Source organism: Halichoerus grypus, chromosome 6 (genome assembly GCF_964656455.1).
Source record: "Halichoerus grypus chromosome 6, mHalGry1.hap1.1, whole genome shotgun sequence".
NCBI classification, from domain to species: Eukaryota; Metazoa; Chordata; class Mammalia; order Carnivora; family Phocidae; genus Halichoerus; species Halichoerus grypus.
In genome coordinates, this window is record NC_135717.1 from 38,424,892 (window position 1) to 38,441,772 (window position 16,881).

The following is a 16,881-nucleotide window of genomic DNA, read 5'->3' on the forward strand; positions in this document are numbered from 1 at the left end:
GCATCCCCAGCCAGAGCAGTTGGGCAGCTAGGAAATGCCCGCCTGCCTTAGAGAAGAGCCCAGCGTCCCCCATGCCTGGACTTCCCGGGACCAACCCCGCCAACCTGGTGCTCCCCTCCCCGCGGCACGGTCTCCCGACCTGTCACCTGGCAGGGCGTATAGCCGTGGCTGATGCAGGGCCACGTCACCGCCCCCCCCCCCCCCGCGCCCCCACTGACCTTGCTGACAGACGGGACCACCAGCACAGGGGGGGCGTGTCCCTGAGCCTGCTGGGCGAGGAGATGCAACTTGCCCAGTCTCACAAGGCTGGCACACCAGGAAGGCGCTGGGGGAAGGGGAGCCCAGAGCCCTGCACTGGCGGGAAGCGAGGGGAGAGAGTAAAGGGGATTGTAATCTCCCCTCCATCATTCCAGCTGCCTCCAGAATCAGACCACCTGGGCGGGAATCTCAGCCTACCATCTACCAGCTGCGTGGCTTTGGGTCTTAGCTTTCTCATCTGAGAAATGGGTGTCAGGTGAGGATCCCACGAGGTGGTGCCACAAAGCCCTCCGCGTGGCATCTGGTAAGGGCTTGATGAGGAGCAGCTGATTTCTTCTCATTTGCTGACCCTTCCCTTCCAGGCCCAGCTCCTGTCCCTCCAGTTCCAGACTCCCCTGTTTAACTCCCAGGTTATACTTCTGAAAACAGGGCTCTCTGAATGGGGACCCATTACTCAAATCACAGCAGGTCCAAGGCTGAGGCAGACTGGCTTGTGCCCATCTCAGTGCCTCGGGAGGCGTCCTGGGGAAGGTCCCTTAGCTGGCCCCAGGCTGAGGGAGGGAGCGAGGATGGCATCAACCAGCAGGGGCCACCAGGGTCCCCTTGCTGATGTGCCCATGGCCATGCCACGTTCTGGGCACCCTGCTCCCCGATAACCATCCCCCAAGGACAGCGAAGTGCTTCCCCAGATGGATGGCCCTCAGCCAGGGGGAGAAAGCAGTCTGGAGCTCCGTCGTGGCCCGAGTCTGTGGGCCCACCCTGCCTGCCTGGCTCAGCCCGGCAGCGACCACTGGGGGTGCGGCTACCTTCTCTCCTGGGAGGGAAGGGTGGAGGCGAGCCTCAGGCCTGCCCCTGGGGCTGCACCTTTGATGATGTCCTCCCCCATGCCCCCTGCCCCCACTGTCCCTGTTAGCCTCAAAGATTAGGCTTTGGGGTTTCCAGGTTTTGTTCAGTTTCTTGTTCCTTCTGCAGTTCTAGACACTGAGCTGTATCTATTGGGATGGATGGTCTTCGGCCTGGGGATGAGCAGATGGCAGGGAGGGGACAGGAACCAGGTCCCAGGCACGCAAATGTGGGCAGGGAGCTGCAAGGGGCCTAAGCTAGTTTCCAGATGCAGGTGTGGGGCGGGTCCTGGGTCTGTGGGCCCCTTGCCACAGCTGGGACACAGCCCCAGACTTTCCCTAGTGAGGATGGCTGTAACCACAGAAACAAGCACAGCAGAAGCTCTGGCCAGGCCTGTCTGGGGGCTCCCGGCCCCTCCTGGGTTGAGGGCATGATGCCAGGTGCTCCAGGCTCCTGAGCCTTATTAGAGCCTAGGGCTCACCCACCCAGACCCTGGGGGCATCTCCACTGCAGTGGGGCAAGATCTAGATTCGTTTTCTTTTATTTATTTTTTTTAAAGATTTTATTTATTTGACAGAGAGAGACACAGCGAGAGAGGGAACACAAGCAGGGGGAGTGGGAGAGGGAGAAGCAGGCTTCCGGTGGAGCAGGGAGCCCGAAGCGGGGCTCGATCCCAGGACCCTGGGATCATGACCTGAGCTGAAGACAGACGCCTAACGACTGAGCCACCCAGGCGCCCTAGATTCGTTTTCTATTGCTCTGTAGTAAACGACCACCAACATAGCAGCCTACAACCACCCAAATTTATTAAATCACAACTCTGTGGGCCAGAAGTCTGGGTGGGCTCCACCGGGCTCAAGGGCTTGGCCTGTGGGGCGGCCTGGTGGGGCTCTCATCTGGAGGCCAGGGGGAGCTGGGTCCCAGGCTCATTCAGCTCCTTGCTGTTGTAGCAGTGAGGGGCTTCCCTGCTGGCTGTCAGCTGGGGGCTGCCCTCAGCTCCTGGAGGCCGCTCCATCTTCAAAGCCAGCAATGGAGAAGCATCTCCCTGGGGCTGAATCCCTCTCACACTTGGAAGCTCCCTGACTTCCTCCTGAGAAAGGGGGCCCACAGGCCAGACCGGGCACCAGCTGGCTTGCCTGTCTCTGGGGACCCAGGCCCAGCCCCCCGCTGAAGCTGAGAAGGGTAAATATGAGAAGGAGGGGAGGGGGGCGGGAGGGATTGTGAGACAGCTCCCCGCCCCCCGCTCCCCCAAATGGGAGACTCCTGGAGGAGGGTTGGCGGCTAGGGCTTGGTGAGCCCTATGGAGGAGGCAGGGATGGACAGATGGATGACACCTTAGCTTTATAAGTCCTGTGAGCCTCAAGTTGGAAGGGGCAAGGTGTGGGGAATGGGCAGGTCCTCAGAGGGACCCCAGCCTCTGGCTCCAGGTCAGTGTTCCTGCATTAGAGGCTAAGGTGAGCCTGAATCCAGGGGCTGTAAGCGGCCACATTGGTGTAGACCCCTGGACGGTTGGGCAGGGCACAGCCCTTGCCCCAGCTCACCACGCCCACCAGGACCCAGCGCCCGGATCTCACGCAGGTCAGGGGTCCCCCAGAGTCACCCTGCAGGAGAAAGGCAAGCTTAGGTCTCAGCCCTTTGAAGATTTGGGATGGCAGTGCCAGGACCCCAGTCCCTAAGGCAGTGCCTCTGGGTTAGGGGACAGGATGTACGGCCCCTGGGTTCCAAGGAGGGAGGGCGGGTGCTGGACACAGGACCTAGACTCCAGGGGTCCAGGCAGCTTCCCGCACCTGACAGGCGTCTTTGCGGCCCTGGACGTAGCCGGCACACAGGTTTCCGGGCAGCACTATGTGCTCCGCGCCGGGCACGTCGGTGCCCACGTGGTAGAGATGGTCACAGGTGCGCGCATCCAGCAGCGGCACCCTTACTCCCTGCAGAGGTCGCCAGTCTGGAAGTGGCACTGGGGGGGGGGGGGAAGGGGGGCTTCTGAGAGCTGGGAGAGGCAGGGGCTGAGAAGCCTGACCCGCCGGGCCAGGCAGGACTCGCTGGTCTGACTGGGAGGAAGAGGATTGGGTCCCCGGAGGTCGCGCTGAGCCCCGGACTGCGACAGCGCGGCGCTAGCCTTCCCGGTCAGAGGGAGGTGGAGAGGGATCCCGCGTCCCTCCCGGCCGGGCCCCTGGGCCCCGCCCCCCCGCCTCACCTCCCGGCCGCAGGCTGCCCCAGCCGGTGACCCAGCACGGTGTGCCGGGGGGCGGGCGCGCCCCGGGCTCGGGCAGGCAGACGGGCTGGATGCGGGCGCTCAGGGGCACCGGGCGGCGCAGCTGCAGCAGCGCCAGGTCGCCGCGGGCGCGGTCCTCGGAGTAGTCCGGGGGCAGCAGCACCCTGCGCACCCGCGCCGAGAGCGCGCGAGGCGAGGCGGGGCCCAGGTGCAGCGCTCCGAGGCGCACGCGGTACTCGGACGGCAGCGTCGGCCTGCGCGACAGGGGGCGACGCTGCTCACGGCTCCCGGGCCCGCCACACCTGCCCCCTGTCCCTGGGCCCCGCGCCCCCCGCCCTTCCGCTGACCTGGGGAAGCAGTGCGCTGCGGTCAGCACCCACTGGGGGGCGATGAGCGAGCCCCCGCACACGTGCGCCCCGCGGTGCTGGATGCTCGCCTGCCACGGCCACTGTCCGTCCCGGGCGTCCCGGCCCCCCACGATCCGACTCGACACCTGGGGCTGCCGGCAGGCTGCAGGGGACAAGGGGGGCGCGAGGGAGGGCGGAAGACTGGGGGCCTGGGATGTGGGTGGGGTCCGGGAGACACAGGGCCAACGTCAGGGACTCTGAGGCCTCCTTACCTGCAGACTCCAGCGTCCCTGTCCCAGCAGCTCCTGCAGGAGGAAGCAGGGAAGGCACTGGATTATGGCCTTGGTGTCAGATAACGGGTGAGGGGGAGGGATGTCAGAGATTAGGAAGGAGGGTGAAACATACTTGTCGCACTGACCTGGTGCCAGGCTTTTGTGCAATCAACACGTTGGCCTGGTTACCCACTTTAACCCTCCCCAGGGCAGTGTGAGGTGGGGACTCACACCTCGGACACACACGGGCACATCGGAGCTTGGAGGGCCCACGGTCAGTGACGGGGAGAAGCTGAACCGGTGAAGCCAAGGTTAGGGTGCCCCGGAGTGCTCTAGGGGAACCAGGCCAGAGAGGGGTATGATGGGGCATCTGGGAACCCCCCAGCCCCTGCCCCCCACTCACCCAGCAGCAGTAGGAGCAAGACCCAGAGGCAGGAAGGCCCCCTCATTGTGTCTTCAGGGCTGGGCCTGGTTAAGGGCAGCACGGCTCAGGGTGGGGACTCTGGTCAGAGCCTGCAAGGAGACGAGAGGAGGGTCCTAGCCCAGGCCCCAGAGGCCCTCTGTCTTCCCTCAGCCCCCGGTTGGTCCTGGACCTATCCCCGGGGGCCCAGGTTCTATGCGCTTCCCTCTGCCCACATCCCAGTGACTATGGCTGTCCCCCCAACCCCTGCGAGATTTGAGCACCCTCGGCGTCCACAGGAGCCCTGGAGCCTGGCCCCTGGCCACCACCTAGTTCCATTGCCTGCCAGCCGCCCCCTCCTGCCCTAGAGGCCCCTGCACCCTGCTCTCACCCGCGTGGCTTGTGCCCTCCCTGCTGACTGGGCAGGGGGAGGGCCTGGGGGCTTAAAGGGCCAGAGGGGGTGGGGGCCTCGCCAGGGGGTGATTAAGGAGCCAGGGCGGGGCCTCAAACAAAGATGCTTTGAGCAGCACTTTTGAGGTGGCAGGAAAGGGACACCTGGGTTTGTCAAAGGACACCTGACTTGGGCCACGGTGCTGAGAGCTGGGGGTGGGAGCCTGCACTCAGGCAGCCAAGGGCGGGGGCGGAGGGCTGCGGTCAGGCCAGGAAGCTCTGGAGAATCCTTGGCAGCTCATCTCTGAACCTGATCCTAGCTCCTGGCTCCTGTTAGTGCTGGTCACGGAGCTTGTGAACACTACTGTTCTGTCCAGAAATCCCAGCACGGCCGCCCCCACGGAGCCACACCCAGATCCCGCTCTGCACTAATTCAAAGTGGGGGATGGCTGGTTGAAAGCCGCCAGCACTCCTTGCTTGACCAGAAGCAGAAGCGGACTTGACCTTGGGGAACGGTCCTCTCTTGAATTCGGTGTGGCCAGGACAACGAGGCTGCTAGCCTCGGTGAAGCTGGTAGATGCTGGGAACAAGGGTCGGCAGAGGGGTGGGCCCGGACTGTGTCCACCACCCAGAAGGCTCTGGAGCTCCTTTCTGCCTGGTCAACTCTGCTCCGCCCCGGCCTCCTGGAGCGCCTTCCTGCCCGGCCATAACTCCGTCCCGGGCATGTCACTGTGTGCGGTGACATGTGATGGAGGAGGCCTGACTCACGGCTGCTCGCCTCCTCTCTGTGAGGTGGGGTCTGAGTGTCTATCTTGGCCCCGGCTGCCAGAACAGAATGCCAGACTGAGCCACTGAAACAAACATTTCTCACAGTTCTGGAGGCTGCCGAGTCCAGGAACAAGGTGCTGGCACGGTGGGTCCCATTCTGAGACCTCTGTTCCTGGTACGGAGGCGGCTGCGGCCTCTTCCCTGCCTCCGGGGGGGGAGAGGTGTTGGGACGCAGAGAGAGCTCTCTGACGTCTCTTCTTATAGGGGCCTAGGGGATCAGAGCCTCACTCTCAGGACCCATCCTAACCCTGGCCCCTTCCATAAATGGCCGATCTCTAAATATAGTCATGCTGGAGGGTGGGCTTCAAAACATGAATTTTGGAGGGGACACAGACATCCAGCCCATAATGGTCCTTGAGGGCCAGACAGTGCCCAGAGTAGAGCATGCACTGTGAGCGAGTGAATGGGGTGAGCAGGGCAGCAGGCTGGGGGTGAGGGCAAGGGCTACGGGAGAGGGAACTTGGCACCCACCTCTCATGGGGATGGAGGGAGGGCAGCCCCAGGACTGACCCCTGCGGCCCCTGCTCAAGCCCGAGGTGTCTGGTACCAGGCTGTGACCTGCTCTCCCTGCAGTCTCCAGGCCCTGCGGGCGGGCTCCTCTTCTGTAAGAGGCTGTTGTGAAGAAGAGCTGGGTCAGCCCAAGCCCCGCCAGGTAGCCTGGCTCACTCAAACGTGATGAAAGCGCAAGGAGAATAAAGAAGCTCCCTCCTGTCCTCCCAAGACTCCTGACCTTCTATGACCTGGGGTTCAGCTGCCCCCGGAGGCCTTGGTGGCAGTGGGGCCAGAGGTGTTCCCCCTGGGGCAGCTGGAGAGCCTCGTTGGAGAGTGACAGGGGACTCTGGGGACACATTGCCACCTCTGTGGGCAAACTCAAGGGCAGAGCTGGCCGGCTCTAATGTCCTCCCATAAATTATCTTTCTGACTCAACTAACCGGAGGGGGTCCTGTGGCTTGCCCCCCAAACCTGAATAGTGCGGACCGCTGGAGCAAGATTTAGGAGTTAGGGAGTGCTGCTGGGGTGTCTGGGTGTCCAGGGAGCCCCCCGGGGCCGCAGAACGCTCTGCAAGGCACAGACTCCAACATGCAAACGTGTTTATTAGCAAAGGAACCCAGGGGGACGGGGCTGGCTTAGCAGACGGCCCCACTCTTCCCCCACTCTCCCGGGCTCTGCAGGGCTCAGGCCAGCTGCAGGAGGGAGGCAGGCCAGAGCAGAGGGAGGAGGAGCAGGGGCCGGCAGGGGGCTGGCCTGGGAACGCCGGGGCTGCGGGCCAACAGCATCCGGATCCAGTTGAAATATACACTGACGTTGGTGTAGACACCCGGCCGGTTGGGCCTCCCGCAGCCTGATCCCCAGCTCACGATTCCAACCTGAATCCACAGCCCTTTCTTTTCACAGGCCAGGGGTCCACCTGAGTCACCCTGGGGAGCAGCGCGGGTGAGCCAGGCCTGGGGCGGGGCCCGAGGGACCAGTGGAGAGGCGGGGACAGCAGGGGGGGCTGTGGAGCTGGGCAGATTGGGTGCAAATCCCACCCCCCACCCCGGAAGTGAACAAGCCTCAGTTTCTGCATCTGCAAAGTGGGGCAATAGTCTCTAACTGCCCCCCCCAATTTCCAGGTGAGGATCAAAGGAGGTACAATGAATGCAAAACAATGCTTGTCTCACAGGCTAGATAACTAAGGTCTGTTGTTTTCTCATGAATAAATGCTGAGGGTGGGTTGATGGGCATCATGGGGGATGCTCCCAGGTCCAAGGTTGGGAGGGGTGGTGCCTGGTTCCAGCAAGGCCCTTTTAGGGCAGGGGCACTCACTTTGCAGGCGTCCCGGCTGCCATCCTCGGAGCCAGCACAAATCATGTCATTCAGGTCGTTACTGAGGAAGCGGGGCTGGTGTAACAGGTAGTCACACCAGGAGTTGTTTATGATGGAGACCGGCACTTCGTGGAGAATGTAAGGAGGCGGCAGAGCTGCCAGGGGTTGGGGTGACAGAAAGACAATGACTTAGCCCCTCCTCTGCCATCTGGGACAGGGGGTGGGGTCTCTGGGACACCCAAGGTGCCTGGGACATTGCTCTTGATGACTCTTCTGCGCTAGCCCAGCACCCTGCACATTATGGGTGATGAACAACATCACTGAAGGACCCAATGGATGGAGAGCTGAGCCTTGGTTTCTCTCTCTATAGAATGGGGATGACAGCCCCTGCCTGAGCCAGTGGGGTGGTCGCTTAGCCACAGCATGCACGGGGTGGGGGTGGGGCGATAACATACTGAGATGGTTTAGGATTAACATACTACATCTGCAAGATTCAGGTTGAAAATGCCCCGGATTTGTTAAAAGATGTGAATCTATACCCCAAAGAAGCTGAACAATCTCCAAATAGGATAAACACAAGGAGGTCCACACTGAGATATATTTTCATCAAACTCTAAAAAAAAAAAAGGGAGAATTTTGTAAACAGCAAGAGAGAAGCTTCACATCAAGTGAAAGACCTTTAACAAGATTAACAGCCAAATGCTTTTCAGATACAGGGAGGCCAGAAGGCAAAGGGATGACATATTCCAACTGCTGAAAGAACAGAAGAGTCAACCGACAATTCTGTATCTTCTGTATCGGGCACAACTATCCTTCAGAAAGTGAGGGAGAGGGGCGCCTGGGTGGCTCAGTTGGTTAAGCGACTGCCTTCGGTTCAGGTCATGATCCTGGAGTCCTGGAATCGAGTCCCGCGTCGGGCTCCCTGCTCAGCAGGGAGTCTGCTTCTCCCTCTGACCCTCCCCCCTCTCATGCTCTATCTCATTGTCTCTCTCAGATAAATAAATAAAATCTTTAAAAAAAAAAAAAAAAGAAAGTGAGGGAGAGTTTAAGAGATTCTCAGATAAACAGATGTCCAGAGGGTGCATCCCAAGTAGACCCACCTGACAAGAAATGCAAAAAGGAGATCTTCAGGCTGCAATCAAAGGACACTGTGTCCTTTCATAGAGAGAGAGAGACAGTGCTGGTAAAGACCACATGGGTAAACATGAGAACCAGTGTTCTTAGAGTTTTGGTTTGTCACTTCTTTTTTTCCTTTTATAATTAAAGACACATGCACAAAACAACAGTTATATATTTCTGTTAATGGTTGCACGATATGTAAACTTGACAATAAGAGCTTAAGGAGGGAGTAGAGCTGTACAGGAACAGAATTTTTGTATACTATTGAAGCTAAGTTGGTATTAATTCAAAATAAATTGCTATAGGGTCATCTGGCTGGCTCAGCTGGTAGAGCGTGCGACTCTTGATCTTAGGGTTATGAGTTCAAGCCCCACGTTGGGTGTAGAGACTACTTAAAAATTAAAAAAAAAATCTTGAATAAAATAAAGTGAAATAAATTTAAGTTGTTAATTGTAATCCCCAGGGCAACCACTAAGAAAATATACAGAACAGGAAATGGGAAGGGAATCAACACAGTACACTAATAAAAATCAATGAAACACAAAAGGAGGAAATAAAAAAGATGCAGGATACAGGCGTAGATATTAACAGATACGACAAGATATAGAAAACAAATAGAATAGCGATAGAAGTAAATCCTTACTTGTCAATAATTTTAATGTAAATGGATTAAACACTGCAAACAAGCAAAGGTTAGCAGAATGGATTACAAACACAAGATCCAACTACGTACTGTGTGCAAGACAATCATTTTAGATCCAAAGGCACACAGAGTTGAAAGTAAAAGTTTGGGGAAAAAGAGATTCCACACAACAACCAGAGAAGAGCAGAGGTTGCTATTTTAATGTCAGACAAAACAGACTTTCAGTTAAAACCTGTTATGAGAATCAAAAAAGAACAATCTATACTGATAACAATGTCAAAATCATAAGAAGATAAAATAATTACAAACATTGACACACCTACCAAGCCCCAAAATACATGAGGCAAAATTGACAAAACTAGTGGGAGAAACAGTTCTAACCACAGTTGGGGGCTCAAAACCCCACTTTGAATAATGAGTAGAACCACCAGAGAGGAGATCAACAAGAAAATAGGGGACCTGAGTAACTCTATAAAGTAACGAGACCTAACAGACATATACAGAATGACCTGCCCAGACGATGGCAGAACACACATCCCTCTCAGGTGCACGTGGGACACTCTCCAGGACAGATGGTATGTCAGGCCACAAAATAAGCTGCAATAAATTAGAAAAGATTGAAATCATACACAACATTTCTCCAACCACAGGGGACTGAGGCTAGAAGCCAGTAACAGAAGACAAACAAAAATTCATGGATGTGTGGAAATTAAACAAATTCTTTACCAATGGATAAAAGAAAACAAAATCACAAGGAAAATGAGAAAACACTTTGAAATGAATGCAGATGAAAATAAGACACACCAAAACTAATGGGATGCAGCACGGGCAGCCCTCAGAAGGAAACTTACAACTGGAAATGCCGACATTAACACAGGAGAAAAATCTCAGACCAATCCTCTGATTTACAGCTTAAGAAAGTAGAAAAAGCAGAGCAGACTGAACTCAATGGTAGAAGACAGAAGGAAATCATAAAGAGAGGAACAGACAGAATTGAGCTAGGGGATAGAAGAACAGAGAAAATCAACAAAATCAGAACTTGGTTCTTTGAAAGATCAACATAACTGACGACGAAAGTGAGGCCATTACTACTGACCTTACAGAAATAATGATGTCTGTAGGGGAATATGACCAGTTGTACCCCAACAAATTAGATCACAGCGATGAGATGCACAAAATCTCAGAAACATATAAACTACCAAAACTGAATCAGGAAGAAATAGAACGTCTGAACAGAGCAATAAGAGATTGAATGTGTAGTAGGAACCTCCCAACAAAGACAAACCTTGGACCAGATGCCTTCAATGGTGAATTCTACCAAACATTGGAAGAAATTAACACCAATCCTTCCTGAACTCTTCCAAAAAATACAAGAGGAAGGAACACTTCCTAACTCATTCCATGGGACGAGCATTACGGTGACACCAAATCCCAGACAAGGACATCACAAGAAAAAGAAACAATAGACCAATATCCTTTATGAATATATATGCAAAAATCCTCAACAAAATGCTAGCAAACTGAATCCAACAGCATATTAAAAGAACTGTACATCATGACCAAGTGAAATTTATCCCGTGAATAAAAGCGTGGTTCCATATATGAAAATCAATGAATATAATGTACTGTATACGTTAATAAAATGAAGGGGAAAAAAAACATGGTCAACTTAGTAGATGCACACAAAGCAGTTGGCAAAATCCAAAAATCCTTCATCATAAAAACACTCTATAAACTAGGAATAGAAGAAACTTCCTCAACATGATAAAGAATATATGTAAGAAACTCACAGCTAACATCATACTGAATGGTGAAAGACTGAAAGCTTTCCCCCTAAGATCAGGAACAAGACAGTGATGCCAGTTTTTGCCATTTCTATTTAACAATTTACTGAAAGTTCTAGTCAGGGCAGTTAGCCAAGAAAAAGAAATAAAACACATCAAAATTGGGAAGGAAGAGGTAAAACTATCTCTATTCATGGATGATATGATCTTATATACAGAAAATCATCAAGAATACACAAAAGAGGACTACAGTTAATAAGTGAAGTCAGCAAAATTGTAGGGTCCAAGATCAAAACACAAGAGTCTGTTATACTACCAATGAACAATTCTAAAAGGAAATTTAATACGAAATTACATTTACAAAGCATCAAAAATAATAGGAATAAATTTAATTGAGGAGATGAAAGACTCACGCACAAAAAGACTACAAAACATTGCTGAAAGAAATTGAAGACCTAGGGGCACCTGGGTGGCTCACCGGGTTGAGCATCTGACTCGATTTCAGCTCGGGTCATGATCTCAGGGTCACGAGATCTAGCCCTGCATCAGGCCTTGCACTCCGCATGGAGTCGGCTTGGGATTCTCTCTCTCCTTCTCCCTCTGCCCCTCCCTCAGCTTGCATGCTCTCTCTCTAAAAAAAAAAAAAAAAATTTTTTTTTAAAAGATTTTATTTATTTGAGAGAGAGAGATAGCGAGAGAGAGCACGAGCAGGGGGGAGGGGAAGAGGGAGAAGCAGGCTCCGCACTCAGCAGGGAGCCCCACATGGGGCTCCATCCCAGGACCCTGGGATCATGACCCAAGCTGAAGGCAGACGCTTAGCTGAATGAGCCACCCAGGAGCCCCAGGAGAAGAAATTAAAGACCTAAACAAATGGAAATATATCCCATGTTCATGGATTGGAGACACAATGAAGATGGCACTACTCCCCAAAGCAATCTACAAATTCAATGCAATCCCTCTTCAAATCCCAATGCTCTTTTTAGCAGAAATAGACAAGTTGACCCTCAAATTCATATGGAATACCAAGAGACCCCAAATAACCAAAACAATATTGAACAAGTAGAACAAAGTTAGACGATTTACACTTCCTGATTTCGAAACATATTATAAAGTTATAAGAATCAAACAATGAGGTGCTGGCATAAGGATGAACATACAGAACAAAGAAGTACATCTATGGTCAATCAATAAGGGTGCCAAGACAATGCAAGGGGGAAAGGAGTCTCTCTTTTTTTTTTTTTAATTAATTTATTTGACAGAGAGAGAGAGCAAACGAAGTGGGGAGCAGGAGAGGGAGAAGCGGGCTCCCCGATGAGCAGGGATCCTGATGCGGGGCTCCATCCCAGGAAGCTGGGATCACAACCCAAGCTGAAGGCAGACGCTTACCTGAATGAGCCACCCATGTGCCCGAGAGGAGTCTCTTTAACAAATGGTGCTGGGACAACTGGGATATCTACATGCAAAAGAATGAAACTGGACCCCTACCTCACACCATATACAAAAATCAACTCAAAATGGGTGAGAGACATAAATGTAAGAGCTAAAACTATAAAACTCTTCAAGAAAACATGGAAGTACATCTTCATGACCTAGAATTTGGTGACAGGTTCTTAGATATGACATCAAAAGCACAAGCAACAAAAGAAAAAATAAATGATTTAAACATCAAAATTAAAAAAATTTTTTTTTGCATCAAAAGACACTATCAAGAAAGTGCAAAGAAATCTGCAGAATGGGAGAAAATATTTGCAAATCATATGTCTGATGAGGGTTTAGTATCCAGAACATATAAAGAACTATTACAACTCTACAACAAGGGCGCCTGGGTGGCTCAGTCAGTTGAGCGTCTGCCTTCAGCTCAGGTCATGATCCCCAGGGTCCTGGGATTGAGCCCCACGTCGGGCTCCTTGCTCAGCAGGAAGCCTGCTTCTCCCTCTCCCTCTGCTGCTCCCGCTGCTTGTGCTCTCTCTGTCAAATAAATAAAATCTTATTTAATAATTAAAAAAAATTAGGGGGTTCCTGGGTGGCTCAGTCATTGAGCGTCTGCCTTTGGCTCAGGTCATGATCCCAGGGTCGTAGGATCAAGCCCCACATTGGGCTCCATGCTCAGCAGGAGGCCTGCTTCTCCCTCTCCCACTCCTCCTGCTTGTGTTCTTGCTCTCGCTATCTCTCTGTCAAATAAATAAATAAAATCTTTAAAAATAAATAAATAAATAAATTCAACAACTCAACAACAAAGACAACTCAATTTAAAAATGGGTAAAGGCCTTGAATAGGCATTTCTCCAAGAAAGATCTACAAACAGCCAGCAAGCACGTGAAAAGATGCTCAATATCCCTAGTCATTTTATTTTATTTTATTTTTTTTTAAGATTTTATTTATTTATTTGACAGAGACAGAGACAGCGAGAGCAGGAACACAAGCAGGGGGAGTGGGAGAGGGAGAAGCAGGCTTCCCCGCTGAGCAGGGAGCCCGATGCGGGGCTCGATCCCAGGACCCTGGGATCATGACCTGAGCCGAAGGCAGACGCTTAACCGACTGAGCCACCCAGGCGCCCCTATCCCTAGTCATTTTAGGAAAATGCAAATCAAAACCCCAACGAGATGTCACTTCACATCCACTAGGATGGAGGGAAAAAAAACAAGTGTTGAGGAGAATGGGGAGAAATTATAAGCCTCACTCGTTGTTGAGGGGAATGTAAAATGGTGCGGCTGCTGTGGAACATGTTTCTTGGTTCCTCAAAAAGTTAAACACGGAATTACCACGTGATTCAGCAATTGTGTGCCTAAATATATACACAAAAGAACTGAAAAGAGGTGTTCAAACAAAAATTCATACATTAATGCTTATAGCAGCTCTATTCACAATACCCAAAAGGTAGAAACAACACAAATGTCCACCAATGTAAGAATGGCTAAAGAAATTGTGGTATAGCCATACAATGAGATGTTATTTGGCCATAAAAAGGAACGAGATTCTGACACATACTATAACATAGATGAATCATGAAAATGTTACGCTAAGTGAAAGAAGCCGAACACCAAAGGTCAAATAGCATATGAACCCATTTACAGGAAATACCCAGAATACGTAAATCCATAAAGACAAGGAGCTTGTTAGCGGTTGCCAAAGGCTGGAAGGAGAGGGTAAGGACGAGTGACTGCTTAGTGATGGCAGGATTTCCTTGGGAAGCAATGACAATGTTTTGGAACTTGATAGAGTTGATGGTTATACACTGTGAATGAGCTAAATTAAATGCCACAGAATTATACACTTTAAAATGGTGAATTTTATGTTTTGTGAGTTAAATCTGAATTAAAAAAACCCAAAACACCTGCGGCCTTTCTGACAAGTCTAACCCCAAAACTTCCACACCCCTGCAGTCTGGGGGGTGCAGGCCCGGGCCCAGCTGGGCTCCCTCTCACTGCGGCTCCTGGCTCACAGTCTCTGGAAGGGAGAGGGAAGCGGCTGTGAGGACAGAAGTCTGTCCCTTCCACGGGGAGCAGGAGCGGACAGCAGGTGAGGAGACAGTGCTGAGCGGCCCCAGCTGCGCACAGACCCAGGTGCGGATGCAAGAGATGGTGGAGCGTGAGGCCCCCCCGCCCCGCCCCCCTGCCCCCAGCCTCACCCTGATCTTCTTGGATGTCCCCCCAGCCGGTCACCCAGCAGTCGGTCCGGTTCTGGAACTCGGAAGAGGAGGTCAGAACACAGATGGGCTGGATGTACTTATTGTAGGTGACAGAGGAGGACAGCTTCAGCAGGGCGATGTCCTTGAGTGAAGTCCCACTGAACTGGGGATATATAATAATATCCTTCACCCTGTAACGATGGTAGAAGGTCCACAGTTTCCAGGAACTTGGCCTAGAAGACAGCTCACCGATTTGAACCGTCCATTTTGAGGGATCACTGTGCCTGGCAAGGGAGGAGAGAGCAGGGAGGGATCCTTAGAGAAGGGAGGGCCCCCTGAGCACACCTGGGGCCGACTCCCTGAGGTGGGACTGCTGCGGGTGCTACTCGGGCTCATCCTGGACACCATTACAGTTCCTCTCACGGACCAAAGCCTCCAGTGTAGAAATGATAACGCCCAGAGAAGATGGACCAAAGTCCTAGACTCTGGGGATGTGGGGGTGGGGCAGCAAGGTGCCTCCCCCTGGGGCCTGATCTGGCCAGTCACTCAGCCAGCCTGTCACCTCCCACAGCCATCCTAAAAAAAAACAATGAACAGATGCACAGGACCAGAGCAGGTGGAAAACTCCACCACCACCTTCGCCACAGGCCAGGCTCTGTGCCCAGCACTTCCCCACCTCCTTCCACCCCCTGGTACGCCTCCCGGACGTGGGACGAGGAAGGGGACGCCTGGTGCTGCCATCTGGGGAGAAAAGAAGACAGAAAAGAACACGACACAAAAGTGCGTGCGAAGGTTCTGAAGAACGTTCTAGAAGAAGGCGAACGAGGTTTTCCTCACGTGGCTGCAGCTGGGCCTGGGGCTCAGGAAAACACGAGGGCTGCATCCGCACCCGGACCGCGCGCAGGACCCGGACACCCCCCAGCCCCCCTCCCCCCCCGCCCCGTCCCCTGGTGTGGGGACCGCTGGCCCCAGACTCACTTTAGGAAGCAGTGCGCGGCCGTGAGCACCCAGCGGCGGTTCAGCAGGCTCGCTCCGCAGCGGTGGCGTTTACCCCTGCGCAGGCTGACCTGCCACGGCCAGCGCCCCAGCTCTGAGTCCTTTCCGCCCACCACGCGCGGCTCGATTTTGTGGCGGCCACAGGGCCCTGGGACTGACAGACGGACACGCTGCTGAGCGGCAGGACCCCGCCCTCCTGCGCGAAGGGAAGGGGCTCCCCTTCGGGGACGGGGAAGGGCGCGCGTCGGGGGTCGCGCCGCAGGGGGACCAGGGGACCCCGGGACCCTCCCCACGTGGTCCGCGGGCGCCCGCCCCTCCCCCCAGGGGCCCGGCAGTTACACGTGAGCAACGACGAGTTCTCGAAACCTGGGCGGAGGAGAGGAGAAGATGAGGCGCCCTCTGCGCTGCGGCTCAGGGGCCCCGCGCGGGGAAGCGCGCGTCCTGGGCGCCTTACCTGCAAACAGCTGGTCCTGATCCTGAAACTCTGGGGGGGCGGGCGGGAGGGTGAGCTCCGCCCGGTCTGCGCGCGCCCCAGCCGCCCCCCCCCCCAGCAGCCCGACGCCGGCCCGCGGCCCCCGCCTGAGCTCACCCTGCCTCCCGAGCTCCGCTCGCACCAGCAGCTGCAGCAGCAGCAGCGCCCCGACGCACGCGCCCATGGCCTCGTCTCCCGCCGCGTGGCGCCCCCTCTGCTTCCGCCCGCTCGGGGGCCCGGCCGGGACGCCCCCTGGGGGAGAGGGAGCGCCCGCCACCCCGGCCCACACCTCCCCCCCCCCCCCGCCATGCCCCGGGCTGGACCTCTCCGGGTGCGGGGGGAGGGGGGGGTCCTGCCGTCGGGGAACGTCGAACGTCGGACCTCACTGCGCCGCCAGCTTGGAGCTTCGACTCGGCCGGGGTCCCCCAAGCCCACCGTGCGCCCACACGGTCCTGCTTGTGGGCGACCCTGGGGTCCTGGCCGCCCCCGCCGCGCCCACCCCGTTGCCCCCCAGTTGGCCCCCACTTCCTCCACGCACCCCGTCGTCCGGGAAGGGCCAAGGCTGGCCCACAGCCAGGACTCCTGTGAGAACATGTTAACACGGCCTCCCTGAGTGCCCGTCGGGGGCCTGGCAGGATCGGGCTGCAGTGCAAGGCGATGGTCATTGACAGGAGCCAGGGAAATGGCCCGATTTTGACCACCCGGAGGGCTCTTCGCCTCGCCGTTTGCCTGCTGCTCCCAGCCGGCCGCACCCGACTGCACAGAGCCCACAGGCAGCTTTCCTTTTCCGTGGGCGGGGGTACAGGGCACCACAGTCACGAAGCTCCAGGACAACTGAACTGGGGTCCACAGGCCGCCCTCAGAGTCGTGATTGCCTAGA

At 54.8% G+C, this 16,881-nt stretch overlaps 2 protein-coding genes across 2 annotated transcripts; both read right to left on the minus strand.

Annotated features, from left to right (window-relative positions):
• Positions 1-1,716: 1,716 nt before the first annotated feature.
• On the minus strand, positions 1,717-7,498 carry LOC118533934 (serine protease 33). The gene is made up of 7 exons (XM_036089428.2): positions 7,360-7,498; positions 4,339-4,448; positions 3,936-3,968; positions 3,664-3,826; positions 3,299-3,570; positions 2,889-3,058; positions 1,717-2,702 (listed from the first exon to the last, which is right to left on the minus strand). The coding sequence occupies exons 2-7, from the start codon at positions 4,382-4,384 to the stop codon at positions 2,544-2,546; spliced, it is 843 nt and encodes a 280-aa protein (XP_035945321.1). The 5' UTR covers positions 4,385-4,448; positions 7,360-7,498; the 3' UTR covers positions 1,717-2,543.
• LOC118533927 (testisin-like) lies at positions 6,635-16,185 on the minus strand. Its single transcript, XM_078074045.1, has 7 exons — positions 16,119-16,185; positions 15,984-16,013; positions 15,869-15,895; positions 15,512-15,677; positions 14,534-14,811; positions 7,396-7,514; positions 6,635-6,971 (listed from the first exon to the last, which is right to left on the minus strand). Exons 1-7 carry the CDS (start codon positions 16,183-16,185, stop codon positions 6,729-6,731), a joined length of 930 nt encoding a protein of 309 aa, XP_077930171.1. The 3' UTR covers positions 6,635-6,728.
• Between the last annotated feature and the right edge of the window lie 696 nt (positions 16,186-16,881).